The sequence below is a fragment of the Cephus cinctus genome, unplaced genomic scaffold (assembly GCF_000341935.2).
Source record: "Cephus cinctus unplaced genomic scaffold, Ccin1 Ccin1_scaffold0160, whole genome shotgun sequence".
In the NCBI taxonomy this organism is placed as follows: Eukaryota; Metazoa; Arthropoda; class Insecta; order Hymenoptera; family Cephidae; genus Cephus; species Cephus cinctus.
In genome coordinates, this window is record NW_014332886.1 from 1,661,749 (window position 1) to 1,686,192 (window position 24,444).

The 24,444-nt window shown below is 41.1% G+C and overlaps 1 protein-coding gene across 3 annotated transcripts in view; it reads left to right on the forward strand.

Annotated features, from left to right (window-relative positions):
* LOC107263760 (zinc finger protein squeeze) overlaps window positions 1-24,444 on the forward strand; it is a 216,448-nt gene that overhangs the window by 7,557 nt on the left and 184,447 nt on the right. For all 3 annotated transcript variants that reach the window (XM_015731305.2, XM_015731308.2, XM_025080946.1), the window contains exon 2: window positions 9,885-10,396. In XM_015731305.2, the coding sequence (XP_015586791.1) occupies window positions 10,385-10,396 (12 nt within the window). In that variant the 5' untranslated portion in view covers window positions 9,885-10,384. The remainder of the gene's footprint in view (window positions 1-9,884; window positions 10,397-24,444) is intronic.

Consider the following 24,444-nt stretch of genomic DNA (forward strand, 5'->3'; position numbering starts at 1 on the left):
TCGGTTCACTGTGCGCACTGTGATCACTGTATGACATAGCGATTAGGATGAAAATTTGGGATATTTAGTTGGGTCTCGTTGATCAGGATGTTATTCGTATTTTTTTTTGACAGATTTTTTCGGTATCTATCGGTATCGCGTACGCTTAGTCAGAGTTTCGGAGATTGAGGGAATCGGGAGAATGTTACCGACGACCACGCCCAGATGCCACCGGATGTGGTAAGAAAGTCTCGCGGTGCCCCGGGGGCGCTTAGGAATTCCAGAATTTAAAGTGGCGCCGCTGTTTGCCTAATTTCAATCAACGCAGAATTCGTTAAGTGGCCGAAGGATTCGGACGACGCACATCCCCGACTGCTTATTAGAATAACCACATAAAGTTCGATTGCTGGATGGATGGTGATTGCGTGTTTTTTATTTTTATTGCGTCACCGCGCTCGCTCGTCAAACATCATCGTGCACGAGTTCAATGAAATACGTGGATTTTGGAAAAAAAAGAAGTTTCTTCGATTGTCGAATATTAATAAAGTTCTCATGGTATCTGACGAGAATCTATCAGCAGGCAACTGTCTCGAAGCGAACTTTAGGCCACGTTCATCCAGTCTGTTGTGTGAAATTCATGTGTAAGCAGTGATCCGCAAAATTTCTTTAATTGAGACTCGGCAACGTCGCAGGTAGCTGAAATATCGTAAATTCGTTGTTACCTACGATTCACGTAGTTTCGTTACGAAAAATATTTTTACCGCGCTTTGCGTCGCTGTGGAAATTGGTATTCGGTCTTTTTCCTTGGATACCCGTCGAAGGAACGATACGCCGCTAAGTGTCGGCGTGCGAAAGAGTAGCATAATAATTAAGTAATTAATCAGCATCGAGTACTCGTACCAGGCGGATAAGTTCTACCTAGCACGCGACGCCCCGAACCGGATCTGCAAAGTCTACGTATACATGTATATTTATCGTATCTTTGTTTTTCGACCACGCTCGGCACGTCCTCCTCGTTCGACAACTTCGTACCCCCCAATAACCGCAATGCGTCCGAGGGATGTGCACTAGGTGGGATTATTTGTCTCGCAAAAATGTACGATTCGCTTGAGAACCCCTGGCAAACGGTATAATGCGATATAAGCTCGGATCACACGCGACAACCGTTCATTAGCATACAATGCGAGCTAATGGGATCGCACGCTGACGGCTACCGTTCAATACCCGAGAGACCATCCCACTCACCCTAGGAAGAGGGTTGTGGCACTGGGGGTATGGAATGTCTTCGATATTAAAATAGGTATGACTCGATTACGCAAGCCGTTGCCAAGTTCCTTCTACTGTGAAATTATATATCCATATAGGTATATATTTAATAACAGATCATAATTTTACCACTATATATATATATTACTAGCGCCAAAGTCAATTTTTTATATACGTGTACTGTAGTGATTGCGGGGATGGTTGATTGAACAATTCTCATCCGATCTGTTTGAATCTGAAAATATTGACTCATTCAAAATGCACAAGTGAAACGGGCTATTGCATGGAGTATCGACAATAGACACGTCTCGCTTGACGTCCAATTTTTCATTTTCACTCTCGCGCTATTCCGTCGAAATTTCGTAAAGCGATTCCGAGCAATCAATTATTTCTATTGACAACTGCCGAATTTAACGTTCCATTGTAACGCACTATGTCAATTAAAAGTACTAGCTCAGTTTCACGTTTAAAGTTTAATTTCGAAAATAATTTAATTCTGTAGAAGAAACTTGGATGCGTTTACAATGATCCATGGACGACGGGCTCGGTTATCCGTAGGCACGTCTTATATGCCATCAGAGCGAACGAGACAGCGTAGAAGCCGATTGATTGCAGCCAGTTCTCTCTTTTAAATAAAAATATCTTTTCTCCTCGACCAACTCCGAAGGAACCCTTTCGCTTTTATGGCGCGACGTTTCTGCAGCGTTAGGCACATCGTCTGGCAATAACAATTTCTGCATACGCAACTTCGAGGCGTGCCGCACGACATACATATAGATTTCTGTCTGTATATGCTAACTCGGTATAAATATATATATATATACTATATATACACATATTATTTCTATATCCCCCAGTTCCAGTATATCTACACGCCCTATCACGATTCCTTCGGTCGCCGCACGTCCTTCTTATACCTGACGCTACTTCGAGTCATTCCACTTTACATTACGTTCACCTTTACGCACGAACGTTTGTCGAGTCTTGACTAATTTATTTCTAACGCGAGTCTTCATAAGCGGAAGAATACTCGTTAACCGTATGCCCGGCTGGGATATACCTGCGCTTCGAGAAGGATCGTACGGGAGATGGAAAGACGCCTCGAGACGCGAGTAAGGCTTTATACACGTCAAATAGGCATACGGAGAGTATAACGCATAACCAAAAGCCGTTGCACAACAAAAGCGTCATGCCATTGGTCAATTAATCGGCTGACCGATTGTACGGTCTCGTGTCGTAATTCGTTAATGAGGGCTTTGTTCACAGTGTCGATTGTTCGTTGAACTCTGGATTTTGCAACGCGTCTTTCTGGTCGGGAGTCGCAGGTGTCTTTACTGCTTTTTTTCATATCGTTGATCTTGATGCCTTCGTACAGCATCGTTATTGGGCCCTTTGGTATGACTTGCTATAAACGATTTTTTGTTGTCAGTTTTTCGACTGTTTCACGGGTGTCAGGCTGTACTTATTTATTCCATTGAAAACTTTTATATCACGTCTATCTATGTGTATACCAGTACGTGGCTGTAGCTTCGTCGGTAAACTCGAGCTACTCGACCAACGCAATTGAGATCACTAAACTATACAATATATAGTTTCTCCCCTAAGCCCCGCAGTCGGCTCGACTGGCGTTTATCTATTTATCGTATCAGAGAGCATGATGATCGTTTCCTGGGTCACACTGCGTCGTGGTGTCATCGTGGAGCCTCGCGTGTGCTAGATATATACATATATATTGTGCATGTACATCATGCGCAGTTTATCAACAAGCGCGTTTCGTAATGAGTTTTGTTTGTATACCATCTCGTTCGGTGCGATATGATAAATTCAAACGGAAGCAGTTTTCATTTTCTCGACGCGCCTCAAGGGAGAATTGCGCAATGCTGGAGCTGCCTGCGTCTAACGCAACGACCTTGGTCGTACGCAGGCGGCGTGGGTAAAACGAGAGCGCTCTGGGAGTAACGTGATACTTTTCAAATGCAGCTACGGGATCGGTAAAAAGGCGGACGGTATACGAGAATACGCAAAGTAGATTTCCGGACGCGAGTTTCAATTGTTTGAAGGAAATCAGTTCTGCAGACGCGATGCCAATTTTTTGATAGTGTTTTTTTTTTTACTTGTTTACCGTATATAGGTATATATGGCGAAAACTTTCTTTTATGTGTAGTACGTAGAACGTCTAGAGAGAAACCTCTGTGGAGATAGAGGTTAGAGTAGATTTTTTTCGAGTTGTCATGGTGAGTAAAAAAATGAAAATTTTATTTCGAAGGTTTTTGTTTTTTCTTAATTTACATCAGTGATTCGCATATGCAGAGGCTTAATGCTATTGGCGCTACCGGTGCTACTGGTATATTTCAACTGTACCGTTATGGCTAATAAGGATTCGTTGAGCTTGTAAATATGTTAATGGCCAGTGGTGGGAGATTGATACACCGAGGCGAACTGGCGGCACGCGAAATTCTTTATCAAGCCTTCCGGTAACACGAAAACAGCTTAGTTGATTCTTTTTCTTTTATGGTTGTTTTTTTTTTATCGCCGGAACGAACAGAAGTATTTTGTACATCTTGTGTCGACAAATTATGCGGTTGGTAGGTCGATGAATTTACGGACGGATATACAGTAAATAACGTTAATAACTTTATGCTAGGACGTTTATTTTCTTTCATTACTACTTTTTTTTGCGATTCTCCAATATCTATGGTACATTTGCATGTAAATATTTAATAAATACGTTATGTCGTTTCATATGGTCCTTTTTTTTCGTCTAAGTGGTAGAAAACTTTGAGTCGTGCGTCGTCCCGGCACTGTGCGACGGAACACACCGTCGCTTCTCAGCCTTCGAATTTGCTTCGTGGAATAAAAATATTGCGATCGGGGACACGGTAAATCAAGTTACTATTGTGGCCTAATTCGTTTATAATACACTTTATTAAAGGCACACTGGGATACGACGAATAACACTAAGGTCGTTTAGAAAGGCTCGTTTCTATTATGTTCTCGGTTCCAATTACTCCCGAGCGGGTTAACGATGCAACAGACGCTCCTTAAACGAATACATAATTTATCTGGCTGTGGGATATGTGTATACCTTCCGAATACATTAAATCGTAGTTTGGATAATTCGGATCGGAGCCAGGAAAATATTTGTATTTGAATTAGAGGGAGTGAGAGATATGGAAATATATGAAATCACCTTCCGTTTTATTTAGAAAAATTAAATTTCTACGGTATTCGTATAACGTTACCGATATAGATATACCAGACACCATGTGGAAATAAAGTTCAGTATGTACCATGATCTACGTAAGTGTGTTTACTTGGAGTCAGGATCGGCAGTAATCCTTATGGAGTTAAAGAACGATTTGTGGGAATAACAGTAATTTCCAAGTAATTGTTAATAATCGAGAATAATGCGATTCGTAAGATTTCGCCGTGAGGGATAAAGATCGCGTGAAAGATATATCATTAATAGGATCGAACGATCCGTCATAAATGCCGTCCATCCTTTAAGTATATGTAATCGTCGTAATCGATCTTTCGATCGGTGACACTTTTCTTTTTCTTACCGATTTAGCGTACACTACTCGTACCATTATCGTTACACGCTCAGCTGTAGGTCTTATGTCAATTAGGTATGAAAATTGCAGTGATAAAATTATTATCAGCTATTCATATACACGTGGAATATTATCACGGCGATGAGGCGAAACCAGCGATTACTCGGTCTCGTGTAGTTTGATTCATTAGGGCCTTTAGCCTATTTGCCTCTTGCCTTAGTTTACACGTGAGCCACTCGTGTAAACATTTCTTTTACCGGTTGCGAACGTGACCAGTCTACGATGCACCAGGTGTACCCGTGCTGTTACCATCAACCAGGTCGCAGAAATACAGGAGCAGGTGTAACAGGAGTCGAGGACCGTCGTGGTCTATCGGCTTTTGCTGACTGGAGGGATCTCCTTAATCGTAGCAGTCAGCAATTCCTGACACTACTTCAGGTAGACTTCGTTTTTACGGTCCTCTGGCTCAGGGCCAGTTCACTCTTCAGTTTATAAATTTTCAATCTATCGCAGCCAGCACCGGAGTCCACGTGGCTTAACATGTGCTTTAATAATTTCTGCGAATCTTTACACTGAAGGTTTTTGTAATTTAGGCATTTCCTGTTTAATTTGGTTTTTCAGACTTTTTTGGATATTATCAGGGTTATTTACAGTGGAGTCCATATTTCATATTTAATGACATTTCCCAACGGTCAATGTAACACGTCGTGCAACGGGCAAGTTAAATCTATTAATTTTCACCCTTTCGCAAGTGCCGATAAAATCTTAACCTACAAGCCTATTGTAGGAAATTCAACTTTATAACGTATCGGACCGACTCGTGGTCGTTGCATTATGGTCAGCTGTCTAGCGTCGCGTGTTAGGTACCTAAGTACGTGGGTGCATGGAATAATATATAATATAACAAGTATTGTAGGTAGTAGAGCATATAACTATATCAACAGGAGAATAGTCCGAGGTGCGAAGGTTGTGTTGCCAATTACCTGGACAAACGTATGTCTCTAAGAGCACCACGTGTCCGAACGGTTGTCGCTGCTGCACGGTGAATGCCTTTCCCGTACACGTATTTCGAAACTTCGAGATTAAATCTACGGTAGACGGATTTCAAATTAATGTCAAATATCTACTGTTGGATTTTACGATGCAACGACTTATCGTTCGTTTGCTTTGGCTTCTGCAAATATACCTATATATGCATATTGGGATCTAATCATAGCGTATGTGACACGTGAACGTATGACACTCGAGTTACATAAATCTTCGTAGAATTTTCGATGCGAATAATAGTAGCTTCCTTTATCGCTGTTCAACGTGATGCTGGAGTCTTCGGAAGGTCGAATACGGTAATGTCCCGTTAATAATATCCAAGTTCTCACGCGGATCTCGCTGATTTATACACTGATCATTATCTATGCAGCCTCTGTACAATACAATTATCTCTGCCGGTTGTATAACCGGTCGGTATGGAGATTCCGCGTGACACTGCTGCTACTGGTTTGGTTGCATTGCAAAAAGTGCATCCAGTTGGTATCAGCCTTGTCTCTTGGTAAGCGGAATGGAGTAGTGCTCTGTTTTCTTATGTTTCACGTATACTTGAAATCTGGAATATCGATCGAACTCTGGAAAAAAAATTTTGAATTGTAACGTTAATAAAAAAATCTTTGACTTTTTCTGTATGCAGTAATTAACGGGTACTTTTTATGAATTTCATTAACAAAATAATTATGTAAAATTTTTAGCATTTCTTTAACTTAAGTAATTCGACGCACCTGTGTATAATGCAGTCTCAATATATCATAGCTATTAGTGTATCCTAATCGCATTTATCAAAGGCACGCTTTGCTATAGTGATAAATATTTTTAGATTCGTTATCTCTTATACACAGGAAATCAATTATTCTCACAAAGTCCCACTTCAATAACTTTCCATCTTTCTGTAACTTGTATTTTTTTTTTTTGGTTTTTTTTTTTGAAAACTTCCGCCTTGTACGTATATACATGTATACTGTACAGGCAGTCGCCTCAACCTGCTTCCCGCCCCTCACTCGCCCACTCTTACCACTGCTTCAAAGCATTTTTCACATTGTCCAATTATCGTGAAACAATTCTAGCCTGTAATGGGACACACGTGTACAGGTATAGTCGGTGCAACAGTCTGCTGCGTGGAACAACTAGTGCAGGTCACTTTCGCTGCCGGGTTGAGGACGTTGTGGACGTTGTGGACGTTGTGGCCGTTGTGGACGTTGGCGCTTTGGACCTTTCCAGTCGTGGCGCACGCGTGCTTAATGCTGCTTCCATTCATAAACCTATAGAACGTACACTGTGTGGTTATAGGTACAGGTATAAACCCGGGTACAAGTTAGAAACGTATACCACGATACAGATATATATAGATACAGCGCAGCTAAACCTATGATCATATAGGTAATATAAAGTTTATCCTATATACATATATGTATATTCACCAAATTAACCTGGTCTCGGCTTATCAAGCATCAGACCATAATTATAAATGAAGATCCGACAGAATTTTCTTGTAAAAAGTAATATTATACGTGTTAAAAAATGACCATCTTTTCAATATTATAGAGAAAAGTTGTGTTTTCACGGATACAAGTGTGGTTGACGAAAAAAAATAATTATAATATCTCGAAGGAGTATGCATGCATCGTATGTGGATATTGAGTGATTGTATAAACGCATAAGTATTTATTCGTAAGCGTATCGTTATAACGTGTGCCGATATAGAGCTTGTTATTTCTACGAATGCATTGAATAATTCGAATATTTCAATTAATTGTCGAGTGTCGATATTACGCATGAGCAGTTGTGTAATTGAGATCGATAAGTTAGATCTTTGGGAACTGAAGTCATACTGGGTTCGCTTATTAGGTTGTAGGACCACGTTCCGTTCTACGTAGATTTTAGCCATCGTTCACATGAAACTTTGTGCGAGCTGTATAAGCTTGCTCATTAAAGGCCATATGGTCGTTAGGCTCGTCGAGTTATGAGTCTCACCGGGTGGAACTGGAGTTGGCCGCAATGCAAGATCAGAGTGAAGTTGTTCGGTGAACGAGGTCGACGCCTGCTTAGGGACAAGCTAAGTAATGAACCGAAATGGCCAGGTCGTCATTTCTCAACGATGTCTTATTACGAAGATACAATTAGCCAGTGATAGTTTAGAGTCTTTAGCCGAGACTCCAATTTGCCCTTTGGAACAGTTAATGGCGAGATGGCGAATTCCTTTGTGCATATACAGTAATGATATTCTGGCCTAGTAACACTGTTTTAATGTTCTTACGTAGGTTTCTTGTATGTAAGGCATATATAGGTACACGTTCAATTTGCAAGAATTCAACGGTTTATCGATGAATGACTTTCGCGACCGTTCGGCTCGCTTAATGGGTACGGGCATTACGTAATAATTGTACTACAGGCAAATGGAACAGTTCCATTAGCATGTGATAACGGAGTCCAATAGGTTTTATGCCTTGGCATGGCGCTGAGTTGTCAGAACTGGCTTCATATAATGGACAATGGGAAATGAGAAATGTTGTATTATTTATTGATATGGTTTTACCAGATTTATGGGAGAATCTATGTAAAGTGTCGTTCTATGGAAACTTACGTTTAATTCGATCAAGTCTTGATGTCAGTTCTATATATAATGATACTAATTACTGGACCAATACTCGATTCGCTGTAACTCGTGATTCGTATGTGTTAGTGATTTTTGTCCTTTTTTAATTTTTCTAAAATAATTGAAAGTTTTATAAATTTTCAATTCCATTTCCTGTCGCTCGGTTACATTCCCTATTGGCAATGCTGATTGTGTATACACGCAGATCTCTAGGCCCGGTCTCGCGGCATTGTTAATGCTGCCAACTGCAGGAGATGTCGAGTCCAATTCCAGTCCTTAGGAACGGCTACTGATATGGGTATCCAGTCGGCGGCCGTTATGCGTTATGTAGGTGGACTCTTTCGGTATAATTAGTAATATTTTTATTTCTTTACGCTCGCGCACCGTTTGTAACGTGTGTCATGGTTGAAAGTGATTGGTTTTGAAAGTGAGTGGTACCGGATTTAATATGCCGATTTCCTAAAAGTGGGTCTATCGGTACCTACTACACCGATTATGCGTGCCCCGATGATCGAACTATTATCTCTCGGACGTATAGGTATACAGTACAGTTAAAGTTCATTGATATGGAACTGATCGAGATCAGGATCTGGAAGCATGGGTGATCACACAATCAGGCTACGGAAGTGAATAGTAACCCATGTAGGTATATAGGTATACTCACTAATAACCCAGCTTCGAGCAATGCACGACTCCATTTACCTGGCTATTAGCGCTAATCGAGTATAGCATGACCGTTCGAATGAGTTAAATAAAGACCGGCTGCGCAATGGGATCCATTTAAGCTGGCTGTGTTCTGTAAAATTATACCATTGCGATTATTATTAAATGATTTAATTTTTTTCCATCTTCTCCTTACGAGTTGCTTATATACAATTGATTAACGAAATATCGCTATCAGTCATATTAGCAGATTGTCTTGAAAAAATAAAAAAAATGCATTTTTGATTTCATTTCTTTTTATAAATATTTTAAGAAAAAATTAATTATTTATATGAAGTTTTGTCTCGTCATAAACCGATCTCAGGATCTCAGAAGGATCCTAAGGATCCTTCAACAATTTCTTTCCCTGGCCTCTTTCACTGTACCTCGTATCCGTATTACTCAGTCTAGATACTCTAAGATGTCTTCAGACACGTACACTCCCATCCGGCTGTCTATAGATCCAACAGTTCTTATCCATTGCATCTGTTTAATTGATACAGTCTGCATTAAAATCAAACGTATATTAAAAATATCGCGTGAGAACCATAGAAGAGCAACTGCTCGATCTATACGTTAAAGGTATACTAGTACACATAACAGGTATATCAGACCAAGATGAAAGAGTAAGAATTTCGCTAAAACGTTTCTGTCCGAACAGAGATTGTTTCGCTCTAAAGATTTATAGTTCGAAATATAATAAAGCGGTTTGGAGTAAAATTTTTTCTGTTTTTGTGTTGCAGGTGACCTCAGACGAACGGGCCAGTATTCATGCCAGTATAGGAATCAGGAGGCCAGTAGACAGCCAGTACCTATCACTAAAGGCTAAATAAATAATGGGTTACTTACAACTAGATAGATAATTCGTAGGTGAAATTGAGGCCGTAAGCTATCGCTATTGCGATTCAGTGACAGTGACTCTGAGAATGATTATCGCTCGTTTTTGAGATCAGTGCCGCGATTCCGTATTGCGGATTCCGGTTTATCAGTATACCACATCCATCGGATCCTCTCTGATCCTGATCTTCGACGCTACGACCATACCTCAGAGACTTTGATTGTCGATAGCTATCGCGCGCCAGGAGGATCTATCAAATAGGCGAAGCGATTGATTTCGTGGCGTGCAGTGAAATAATTATCGGTAAACGATCTGATAGGAGAAAGGAAGCAAGAAGTATCAACGCGTCGACGCTGGCTGGAAGCGCTGACTTACATCGGGAGTGCCGACCTGCAATCAAGGTTCATGGTTTTCATGGTGAGTGATAGTCATTATCGATGTCATTAACTGTCCTTCTGTGTATACTCTGACTTGGCGTCGTTACGTGACCAGAAGCTCCGTCGTTGGGGCTGTGCTCTACGTTGCGTGCCTACGTTATACGTAGAAACCTGTAATCACCAGGGAAGAGTGATGGACACGATAAAACTTAAGGGAGTCATTAATGTATACAGGTGTCATTGCCGTTTGGTGTTATCACGATATTGATAAGAAAAAAATATTAAAACTTTTACCCAACGCGTATCGTAAAACAGTATCGCGATGTATCCGAAGTTGGCTGCGCATAAAGAATTCGCGCTTAAGCGTAAGTCGCCGATCAGTTGCGTGGGGGATAAGAAAAATTTATGGGATCGTTATGAAAATCAAATCGTCAAGATACTGGTCGAATGACTTTAATTCGAGTTCTCGATGATTTCGCGATGTCGTAAAAAGTTTCTTGTCAATTTACATTTGAGCGTTCGCATCGTTTGTTGGCTCGACCGTGGCGCCACCTACGTTGACGATCGGTCGTTATATCATGTATACTTTACCAGGCCGTTCCTTATCTCTATTATCCTCATGCTCGCAAGGGTTTATTTCGGAATGACAAAGTGCACGCGGGTTCCCGTACGCCGATGCTGGAGCAGCTGCACAGCTGCAGGGAAATCTGCCCGGGTATAAATTGGCCGTAAAGTTTCCGTAGCGAGGACTATAGTACCGATGAGAGGAAAGAGTCCGGCTATCTTGTATCTCCGACTGCGGCCAACTTTATGCAGCACCGTGTTACGCAAATTAGTATGGAGCACCGAAACACAACCGGCGCTCGTATTCATCCGTCCATAACGTTGGGCTAATTAAGAAAAGTCACGATAAACGATCGTCCGAGTATCGTTCTTTCATTCGGACTCGTGAGGTTGCTTATGGAGGTTAGGTCATAGGTCAGCTTCCCCCCCGGTGAGACGTCATTGTCAATGTGTGGTTATTTCAAGGAGCCATCTCGTACTGGGGTCAGAGTTCAACATTGGGGAAACATTAATAATCGTTTACAATCCTACCAAGGGTGTGGCGTGTCCGTTAACCCTCTTTGAATTGTTGGCGCACGCGTTGGGCATCGATACACGAAAAGAAAAAAAAAGAAGAAGGAATATGCCCGACCAGCCTTCGTAAACCAGTCGTACCAACGTAACGCAAAAAAGGAATGACCGGCATACCGATTCCCGAGGAATTGTTTATCTCATGCGAGATATCTTGGCATTAGCATCAATGGCAATCGGACGAGTGGATTGACAAGCTCGTGGCATATTTCTTTGCTGGTACGTGGAGATCATATTTTGTTTTTTCTATCCCATGGGAAGACGCGAGTCCATTAAGTTTTGTAGGATTCTCGTGAGAATCGGCGAAGTGCATCGAATGCATGGAAATTTCTGATCTGCCTTGTTTTCATGGGTTTTGATGTTACTTGGAAGTTGATCAATCGTTTCGGTGCGCACGGGACTTGACTTAATATATCTCTATGGGATATAGCTTGGATGTGTACATGTAACTCAGCTGGCGAAGCACTGCCGATTGTTTAAACGGTTGCGACTCGAAAGCTGGTCTTGTATATCGTTCGACATTTCTCTGGGATATACCAAACACACGCGGTCAGGTATTTGCGTGCAATGTTAACCGATGACGCCGATAAATATGCATGACCCGGTCGTAACTGCGACGAATCGATTACATCTGCGTCGAAAAACTTGAGCCTCGATTTTGCGCAAGCTGCACGTGAATGTTGCCCACCGAAATCGGCCGTTGGCCCTGATCCTGCTGTAGCAACAGCATCAAAACCGCCACCACCGACATCACCAACCACCACCTGCAGCGTCGAATCAGCATATTTAGCATCCGCTTGAATTTAATGCCTGATCGCTCGCGCAAAATGGATCCGCTAGCGAATGCATTAATTTGATACGGGATGCAAATTGCATTTTGGAATCAATTTAAAATTCATTCTACAATGGGTTTCGGCTTTTGGAGTACGGCAATTTTTAATCGAAATATTCATAGGTAAATTTAGCGATTGTATTCAGGTATATACGTAGGTATATATGTATATATTAATTGAAGATTTATAGCGTACCTCCGCGTATTGCCGTACGACAGTATTCATTGGTATATAATATCAGGACATGTAGTTGAAATGTAACTAGAAATAAAATCGATTCAGTGTCTGGTAAGAAAAATTCCAAAGTTATAATTGAATTTCGCTCAGAAGCAATATGACCTATATTTAAATATAGGTAAAAATTACTAGGGAGTTTTAAGCCGTCATTACGATTTCATTTTTTCGACCCAATATAAAAAGCACGAATCGAAATCAGTTACATAAACGTCAATGAAATGTCCACGGTTCAAATGAAACGGAAACAATGCCCGATCGAAATAATAGAATCGATATACTCGAAATGTGCATTCCTATACCATAGTATTCTATGTATAATGTATACATATATATAACAGTTGGTTGGTATAGTAACCGACTATTACCACAATAGTTTATTTACCTCTTCTCAGTTCTCTTAACATTCTTAACGTATATACGTATATATACATTCTCCGTGTGAAATGGCCTGTAGCGTGGGCATTAAGTTAGGCGATAGTCTCGGGACATTACAGGACGGTACCCCCTAATGGCAATTAGTACTTAGCGCAACGTTATAGCGACTAGGATCGCGCACGTGGACGATTCCAATGACGTTTATAGGGCGTCGATTTTTGACTCCATCGCCTTGCACATCGGCGCATGCGCCAATGCGAATGCTCTCGCTTACCGGTACGAATCGTGTAAGTCGAGACGCAGCGCTAGAAGACGCACGGTAAGTTTCGAAAGACGCCCACGCGACAGACGAAACACGTTTATCCGCGCGACTCGGCTCGAACGGCCGCGCGGCCGCTTAATTGTTCCGATGGATTTAAAGTCGGCGCCCGAAATAAATGAATGTCGCTTGCGAAGGCGCGGCGCGATGCACTCAAATATATGGACGTCACGGATTGTATTTCTTCGGATCGCGCGATTGCGCGGGCAAAGGTTTACCGTGTTTGTTATGTGTGCCTGGTGACATACGTACTGTGTAGTATGTGGTGTACGTGTATATATAGTATGAAAGGGAGAGGGCGGGGGGGCGGTGCAAGGTATTGCAGCGCGTACCCATATACTGAGTGATGCATCCGTATGTAGGGTAGGTATATCTTATATGTGAAAGATGCAAGTGGGCTATATTTACAGTGAAATCATTGAACGTTCGGACGCCTCGCGGCTCAAAACCGGAAGTCGGACATTAAGATGCACCGGGATACCGACGCACCATGGGTAATTTTCTTTAAGTATCTTTATGTGGAATGCGAGTGCATTAAGGACAATGCAGTTGGGTGTATAGCTTGCATTCAGGATTTTCGTAAGAAATTTTAACGCAACTACGGTAGCGCAGTGAATAATTGTAATGTGGCCTTTTTTTTATTAAACAATGAGGCATATTTGTTTTCCGAAATAAAATGCAACTGCACGTGGATTTTTGTATGACTGTATAGAACTGCCTGTGTGGCTGGTATATTGCTGTATTTCATTATCGGCTATCGCTGTCTTGCGCGTAGATACAGTCATTGCAAGAAGTCATTGTTCACGCTGCTACTGGTAGTTTTTAATAGTTATCTTGAAGTTTTGAGAATCGCAATTGAGAATTTCGTATGGAATACGGAGGTCGTATTAAAAATATCGAAAATTACTTCGGAGACGATGCGAAGAAAGGTTAATGGTATTTATACGTCTCGTGACTTTCTTCGTTGAGCGTACGTGGCTCGTACGAACGATCGTACAAATATCAATGTAACTGCAAAGGTACACGATACTTCGCAACTGCGGAATGGCTCAGGCTGGACAACATCAAGAAAGAAGGTACTGTATGCCTGACGCGATATTGCCGGTAAATCTAGATTTACGGATATCCAATGGGCGATAATCGGTTCGATAGCCATCGCCAGTAGCCATCGCGCTCGATAACCAGGGAATTGCGGGTGATTTCTTTTCAAGTCCTTTGCCTCGTGTCAGTCGAAGCGATTCCGGGTAAAAATGAATGGTAATTTTTTTTATACGAACCACAGTGCTCCTAAGATACATGGATATACTGTAAACTCTTATGGGGATACTCGAATAGCGCGGGAATTTTAAAAACAGGTTTTACCTTTCGAACGATCCTTAAGGATTTTATCGTTTATAATTTTAATAATTTGTAACTTTGATGTTATTTTTTAATTCACGTGGGCGTGACGTGTAAATGTCACACGTGTGATGGTCAAGGGACAAAAAGGCAGTGAGTCGGGACATTAGGAGCGACAAAAGATTCGAACGCCGGGACCGACTGGCCGTTCGGATAACTTCTTCTGCCCACACTGCCGGAACAAAATGGCGAGTTTTAATTTACGAATCGTTAACGTCAGCGAAAGGCATTAAAGCCAAGCCACGGGGTTTAAGGCTCGACGTAAATTTCGTCGGCGTTAAAGAGGTGCCAAATTTTTGAATCACCTTACAAATGCTCCGGTCGCTCCATAGAAATTCACGACTCCAAGCCGACCTATGCTTTCCGACTACTTGAGGGTGCGGTTTCATATTGGTCGGTCACAGGTTTCAAATTTTTTTTTTCACAAAATATACAAAAAAAGCTGTCGCCGAGCGAGTCGAGCTTTTCGATTTCCACGTGGAGCGATACTCTCCGCAGGGTTTATCGGTCCTTCGAGTTCGTATTTGCATAAAGCAAAAGTGAATTCACGAAATATTCACATAAAAAATTCTTATCTCTTCGAATATCTCACCGTTTACCTGCCAAGACTATGTTCCAGAAATAAAATTCTCTTCCGTACGTCCGCGCAGGTACTGCAGTACTCGGACGTAAAAAATAAAGCGACCTCAAAGACAGCACCCGCTTTCAAACGTTAAATTACGAGCGATCAAGGATACTTTCGACAGAAACGACTTCTCCCTTCGGGCCACTTCTTTCATTTGTCGAGACACTTCTGCGAAAGTCGCGATGCCCAGCCGGCCACGTGTCTCACACACGTGTCCAATGCTGTACCATACGCACGTGCACGCCCCGTAGAGAATATCATAATCGTCCTGTTAAGTGGAATTTGGAAGTGCGATTTACCAAGGAATCCGCTATGTTGTATGTCGATGGATTTACAATGGTCCAAGAAGGAGCCACACGTACGCTTCAGGAGACGGTATTGGTATCGGGAACGAATATCGCCAATAAATATCAGGTCCCGCAGTCCACTTACTCGTAAAATTGAGAGCGCACGTTGCCTCGCCTCTTCAACTGTCTATTTCACGCTGTAACGTTCAGCCTCTCGAGTCTGCACCAGGATGCCTTATAAAAATTGGAGATGCCGCCCTGTCCGACACAGGGCATAAATTCGCAGGATACTCGATACACTGCTGTACCTTCAATTTAGTCGCGTAAACGATCGTCGGACGGGACAACCTCAAGTACTTAACATTGTCCAATGTCTTGAACGGACCGTGGTGATACGCGTTGGATATATCAATCGTAAGGGATAGTTCGGCTATTGAATTTCTTCATGCATCTTAGCATCTGTTTGGTACCACGTGTCAACCCTTATTTTCTTTCTAGGCGAAATATTAAGCGTTATATTAATATTTACTATAGTCACTGTATGACGTTTTGGTGCGAGTATAAGATGAGCTAATTTTTTTATTTTACCTTTATATATACATCCTGTCCAGCCTTTATTGGTCAGTCCGTTACTCGTACGGTTACAGCTACGATGTTTATTAGCACTGTCCTAGCGACTGCACTGTTCTATGGAAATGTCCTACCATAAACCGTATAACGTTCCTTGTGTAGCAATCAAAGCGCACGGCGCGTATACCCGTGGCTAAATCCCATTCGCTGCGTCGCCCAATTGCGATACTACAAACGCGAGCGTATAACCGACCGACTTTATAAAAGTTCTCTCGTACGCACTTTACGAGGTATTTCGCAACAGCCTGATTTCGTATAATCGTAAGAAAGCCTTGGGAGTCCATAGTTCTGTCGGCGCGTAATAGACGCTAGTCGATTCTAGGGAAATCTAGTGACTTTTTATACGTGTGATACTATACAACGCTTGTAAATCGACGTGGAAACTTTTACTATGAATAATATATAATTTATTGAGCGTGGGCGATGGTCAATCAATTGATAACGGTTTATCGCCCGGTAGGTGATTTTAATGTCAGCCAACATTTATGGGCAAATTCATTTTCAATTAACACTTTTTTTTTCTTTTTTTCTTTTTCTTTTTCATCAGCCAGCCAATTACAGCCAATGGATCTTATCTTCTGCTTTGAGATTGTTATCATTACCTTGTATACACCAGTATGCTACTGAACACTGAAAGCTATACCGTTATCGTTAATTACATACAGTAAGTATAATATCTATAATCGACAGAATAACTGGAAAATCATAACAGTAGCTTGCATAAATTCCAACGTCAAAGACATTATGCACCGAGTCTTACGCCGAATGCTATTTAGTTGCGGTTTTTCTTTGTTTTTACGATTTTCTAGCGCCGGCCTTCGGCTTCGACTTCGTTCGTTTATTGAGGCTGGATTGACTCGGGTAAACTTCTGTGAGCGTTAATTAAATACGATTATGCTCGATGCGAGCTTTCGCAATTTTCAAGTAAACGTGCAAATGTTACATCGCGTTATTCCTTGGGTAATCCTTATGTTTTATCACATTAAAAAAGTTTATCTCATTTCCTTGGGAGGCTTCGTGAACAAATCGATACTCGTCGTCCTTCCGATGCTCAACAATATACGTTGTGCAATGCGGTCACCGCATAACGCGGGAATCACCTGTCGAGAAAATCGTAGGGTGTTGCGTTACGTCCGTAAGACACAATACCGACAGATGTTACGTCGATTCGAGTAAATACTGAGTATTCGGTCTGTAACGCGTTACCGTCGACGAGCACGAGTCTGACGTGCGAAATATGCGAGCGACAGTTATCGCGAATATGGTATAAAATCACTTGGGAGGAATGTGGAGCGCGTGGATACGGAGTCCTTGGAATGTGCCCATAAGGCGACATTATCGAATAAAATGATACGATGGGAATACGTGATAGGTGGGATAAAGAATTTAATCATCAGTCGAGTTAAGCTCTGTGAGAATTATTTTAACGTTTATTATGCGAACACGATGAGAATAATGATTTTAATCGAACGAAATTCTATATGCTTGATTATGATGAATTTTTTCGTAACAATGACATTGTTACGCATTGTGGTATAGTAATTGTATGTTACGATTGTCCCATAGTCGTTATGTGGTTCGATAGATGCTGACTCATTGAGTTTCTTTTACTATGCATTCTTTTTTACGTCGCGACGCTTTCTTAATGCCACGCGGTATGTATATACAGATATATTAAGTGCGCGAAACGAAGCATACAGAACCGGTTGTGTCGCCAAAACCGGAAAGAATTCTTCTCCGGACTATCAGCTAAAACGGACAAATGGGGCGCAGTAGTTAGAAATACTGGGACGTAAATAACTTAAACGCACTCGGTGACTGCCATATTAACTGAACGAGCAAGATCAATCACGATCACCATGAGGACGTATGTGCCTCCATATGCTATTCTGGATGGAGTGCATAAAGGATTAGGAATTATTGTTTCAGCTGCACGTTGGCCTACTTGTGTGTATTTTATATATTGAATTTCTGCGTGACGTCGTTATACGTCCATTATGGGATACCGTGTGTATCATTCGGGACGGAGTGAATATAAGTGCAATAAGGCATAATGCACAAAGGTGCAATGGATGCTGATTAAACAGCGCGACAGATTGAGACACAAAGAGGTAGCTGAAGTCGTGTTGTAACAATCTGGGTGGGGCATGCTAACTTGTTACCTTGCCGTTGCCATATTACACGTATAGCTATAGGCCTGTCCGATACCGTCACTGATAAAAATCTCTGTAAATTGTAGTAACGCGGTAAATGAGTTGAGTACGAAATCGCGACATCCTAAATTCGCCTTGACGAAGCGAGATACTTTTTAAGCTCAACTAGGTATACTGTATGCTGCAAGGTAGAGAAACCCGTTTGTCAGTATTTATGATTGGATTATTATTATTATTGTTCCCTTATAGTCTCTAAAATCTGAAAACAATCTTCGGATAAGCCTTACAGATTACAGGGAGGAAAATTGTGAAAAATGTTGATAAGATTTATGTAATATACTAAATGTGTATGTGGGAAGTGAATTTTGAATTTTATCCCAAGAAATTTATTCGCAATAATTGAATTTATTTTTTTTTTACTTTTCTACACATAAAAAGTATCAACGTATTTTGCGACTGACTTCAGGCTTTTATTGTAAATTATACACGAATCTGATTCATGCTGGCATATTTTGTTCATATTAGCTGGAATTTGGCATAGCGCGTATCTCTTGTTCATCAATTGTTGCAAACCGGGTTATTGCGACGACAGGTGCGAATGCCATCCTTAATGGAGGCGTGTATTCCGCAGGAGTTCTTCTATGTTACTTTATGTTAATTTACGCCTCGAGCGGATCCAGTCCCTGTCCCGGCCTTGGCCGACAGATTCAATGTCAAGCATAATATTCCTATCATCAGTCTTGGCTGCTGGACAGTAAGTGCATCTTTTGCGCAAACTGCGAGAAATATCCTTTATTTATTTTCTTTTTCAATATATCAATTTTTATTTCGTGAATACGAAAGCAATGGCTGCTTAACGCTAAGTGTTATACGTGACGTATGTGGATATAGATTTTTTGACTATATGCCACGTGGTTACTAATCGTAGAAACGCATTTAGATGCATATCTATTAGCAGTAGATTGAAAATTTGCTTGAGAAAATTTTTGGGTAATTAAAACGAGCACGTGGGACGGTGCCATGTCAAATGTCATTTTTGAAATTTTCATTTGGAACTGACACGAATGATTTCCTCGGGGAGCGTAATTTCTGTGACATTTTCGAGTGGATGTCGTGCTGTTTCGATAGGTACGTAGTTACTGGGCTAATAAATCCATTTGTAATGTATAAACGTAGAGCGAGATTAATTGAATGTCCGAGGATGAGTAATTTGGTGGCATTTGTTTTAAAATAATTATCCTCGTGTAATTATTCCACTTCTATATAAGACTTTAGTAGGCTGATTATTATGGCTCTGAAAGTCGCGAACGTAATTTGACTTTGGGTGCAGTGGGACTTATTTATTATACCTTCAGGAACAATTTGAAGCCTGGTTACACCTGGTGAAGGTGAGAAATTAAAGTAAGAAAGAGGAGCGGAGGATTCTACAGGGTGGAGAAATATTAAGAAAGTGCCAATTGAAAGTGACTTTTAAGTGTGCAGTTTGATTTATAATTTTGTAATATTAATATAATATTGTAAATATCAAATTAATGAGACTTTTTTATTTTAAATAAATTAATACTGCTCGACATATTTTCAAATTATCTATTTACTGTATAATAAACAGTATCAAACGTCTGTTACAAAAATTTCTCCAATATATCCAGGTTTATAAAGGCGTTTGTAGTTACATACATTGAGTATACGTATGTATTTCATTCCGTGAATTGCATTTAATTTCCATGCACAATAAACGATTCAACAGTCACTTTGCCCTACACGTCATCGAGACACTTGGTAAATATTTCGTTTTACATGAAAAAATGAATTTGCACATATCAGGAATTTTTAAATTCCCTTCGTGCACAAAACTCGTATTTCACATTGGCAATTTTATTATTGAATTTCACATCAGCATCGCGATGCCTCCGACGCATTACGCTTTCGAATAATTAAAATCTCCATTCATCACTCTCGTCTAATTGTTTAGTCAGATAAATTCCACAGACATTAAGCCGACCGGTCGATGCACAATACTCCGAGCGTGAATGAGATATTTGACTCTGACACGAAACCATAACGAATCGTTGCAATTCAGCGCATGCGCGAACCCCTAAAAAACGTCAAGGTATTATTAATAACCAAATTCGTTGGGATTTGGCAACCTTACAAGTCCGAATAAGATCGCTGGTAAAAGCTAGTGGATGAACCGGACGAGGAATGTGATCTTCCCAGCCAGGGGTCCCACCTACCGGTGACTTCTTGTACCAGTTTAGAATTTCTGATTTCACTCGAATCCCATTATTTTTTTTTTCTACACTTCCTAACACTCCGATCAAGCAAGCTTTCTGCAGATTCAAAAATCCAAAATTTTAATTACCATATTTTTACAATAGACCTATATCGATCGCTCTTTGGTCTTATCCTTACAGTCAGATTACTGTCTTAAGTAATTGAACAATTTTTCATATGCATATTAAAATGCTTATCACGCGACACTGGTAGAATATTTTTAACCTCAATATCTAGATATAGTATCGTGAAAATGAAGTTCGTCGAGCACTGGGATAGTCTTTCTAAATATTTATACAAGTCTCCGAAACACGAAGGCCCTTAACTGTATGATAACGAGCTGACATATCCCTACGGGTGTGTTTCACCACGTGTCTTCTTCTCGGTTACGCAATGAGTTTGTCGACGGGTATAATCGACTGTCTTCCTATATCTCTTTCGGGACTGCCCGTTCGACCTTTGGACAATAAATTCGTTTAGAGAAAAGAACAAGCGGCCATATAGCAAGGTATAGGTATACTTTTCACACAGCGCATAACACGCAATCGCTGTGTGTTACTCGAGTGAATTAATTTATATCAAAGAGGTATAATATTTTAGTACTTTACGCATTGACGATACTGTGATCCTAAATATATATAGATATATCTAAAAAAGTACTTAAATCCTCGTAGGCCGGTCTAGCGCAGACCAGACCTCCTGGCTGAATTATTTTGCCGATACTTATAAAGCACGTAACTGTACGTGCCATCTTATCGTTCGTTCAAGCTCCTATCACGGGGCATGCAAATCCTGTGGCGCTGACCTCCCTGTAACCAATTTAAATTGAATTTCAATAAAGATAAAATTTATTATAAACTGCATCAGAACAACTCATGACCCCTGTAACTTTATGAGCCATTGAGCAGTGCCTGCCACCATAAGCATAATACGCTGATTCTACAATCGCCAATGTCTGACATTACACCGGTCTCGGGTCTGCGGATTTTACTAAGCTCTCTAAATATACATATATGTATATATATATATACTTAGCATAGAACATTACTCCGCATCCTACACTCTCGTAACTTCGCGTAACACTTAGGCTTTTTCTTACAATAAAAATTTGATTGCCATACTGCCACGTGTAGCCAACGCACAGAGCTGGTACGAATATTGCAGAATCTATTGAAAGACATTTATCATCTGTCATAGATCCTGTAGTCTTGTTAATATATTAATTTATACGGTAACATTGGTTTGTAATTATTAATCATTCGATTGGACGAATATTGACTTTTATTGTTTTTATGGAATTCAGCTGCAGCGCAGTGAATATATGTGTATGCATATATGTCTCTTGATAAATGTCATTAACTTATTATCATATCTGGAATAGTGGGCATATGCATTTCTTATATCTATATGTATATGCAGCTTCCTCTTACGCTCCTAAGAAACGCTTGTACAGATAACCAGTGCGTTAACCGCTACTATGCGGCTGCTGATGTCGGTGCAGCATCATCAACGCGTCTGTTTTGATAGCCGTCGGTTGCACAGTGTAACAGGAGAGAAGTGCATAGGCTGTTACGGGTAGAGGCGATCGAGATGAGACGAGACAGATCGACGACCCCGGGACTGACTGCATGAGTGCACTATGTTGGTAGCTCTTGGTGACAAGATCTTGAGGGTACTCGATGCTCTTGGTATACTCACGCATGTCTCTTTATTGTGTATATATATATATATATATATATTGATATGCATGCGTTGATCTTCCCGGAAGCAGTTAGACTTTCCAAGATAACGAAGTGTCTGTATATACAGAGATGCCGTGGATATTGATATGCATGCGTTGATCTTCCCGGAAGGGTACTCGATGCTCTTGGTATACTCACGCATGTCTCTTTATTGTGTATATATATATATATATATATATTGATATGCATGCGTTGATCTTCCCGGAAGCAGTTAGACTTTCCAAGATAACGAAGTGTCTGTATATACAGAGATGCCGTGGATACGATCTAGTATAATATATGAAATTATATATGTTTCTATATGCATATATATTTAACAGTAACTGCATATCTGCCGATTGTTGCATTATCCGGTGCAGCTAGTAGGTAATCTCCTTTACCGAGATGGCAGGAGTCGCTGATGCATCGGTCGCCGATGGTAACTCTCACTTTCGAACGATGCACCAGTTTCCATGTAATTCCCATTGGCGTATCGGCGCAAGACGTCGCCTTAGGGAGAGAGCATCGATAATGCATCGCGTACGTCTTCCAGCCGATGCACTAATAGGCGACTAATACCCACCTTGGTACCTGCCGACGCCACCGACGCCGTCTCTCAGCTAAAACCTCATGTTAATTAAAGGAAAGTGTTGCGTAGTCACGCGCATGCGTAATTCAATCGACCTCAGGATTATCACGGCTCGTCCTCCTATACACACACTGTACCGTATCCTAAGCTGACCCGACTGTGGGCTAGACCAGCTATCTGCATAGCGAGGTAGCACCTGTTGGTATCATTCGTTATCCTCGTCGAACCATTAGCTAACGCATACTCTGACGTTTATACTTTTACATTACTTAATCTTGTGGAAATCGCAAGGATAGTCTGTAAGATACAGTTGGGGTACGTAACGTGGATATTAACACGGGAGTAGGTATTTCTTTTAGCCATACTGGATATATTGATTATATTTATTAAGAAATAAATTTTTTATCTCTTATCATTTTTGCTCGTACGTTCGCGGGGAGATTATTATCATAACGCGTGCATTTAACAGCGATCGCTACGATCGGGTTTGCTCTCAGCGACGCACGGAAACGTTCATCGACGTTTATCGAACGATTCCCGTTCCCGCAGTGACGTAACGAGATCCGCCGGTAACCTGCCCCGACGGAACTGCGATTTAACGATTCGATGGGTTAATTTATCGGGGCGCCTTCAATTACGCCGACTTATGTCTATTATTATATGGGGGAAAAAAGTGATCGGCGTCTCGAGTAACGAGCGTCGCGCCGCGCCTCTATAGGTGGACAAATCGATTGACGGGATCTGCAGTAGCCTATTGAGTCGCGCTTATTCCGCTCGTATGTGCGCTTATGTTTATTATAGTATGCAGTATATATATATTTACCTGCATGAATTAATACATTAGGTTAACCAGTGTGCGGACGTGTCGTCGAGGTTATCGTATATTTAGCGTTTCTAGTTTTTCCTTATTCACCGTTTACCTTCTTTCTGCATACTGCATACCGCGTAAGCGTTTGCACGGGAAAATGGCCTAAGGCTCTTTGAGATTTCGCGAGACGATTATTACGATAATGTATCATGCATCGACACTGAATTCAATATTCTGGATTACCGAGTAAACTCTTGTTTTTTCTTTACTCGTTACATGTGTAAATGTATACCCTATTATTACAGAGAATAAAAATTATTTATTATACTGTGGATCTGGAATTGATCATTTCGTACTATAGATAGGAGTATAGCCAGTGAAACTATCCCACACTGGAGAGTACACTTTGAAAATTCCTAAGCTCAGTTCTATCCTATGACATATCGGAAGATGCGTAAAGGACGTAAGACACATTCGTCGGTATCATATTTGTATTGTCAGACAAACAGTGGGCACGGTAGACAAGGAAACTACGCGAGGGAAGACTTTGTGGTGGTACAGGGTGCGTCAACGATGCCCTAGAGTAAGGACCGTTGTCAAGCACCGATCGGCCTGTATCCCAGGACACCGTTGATCCTCCCTGTACATATTGTAATTGATAAATTGGTCGCCGGAGGGCAGCGCTTGGTAATCGTTAATTGGGCG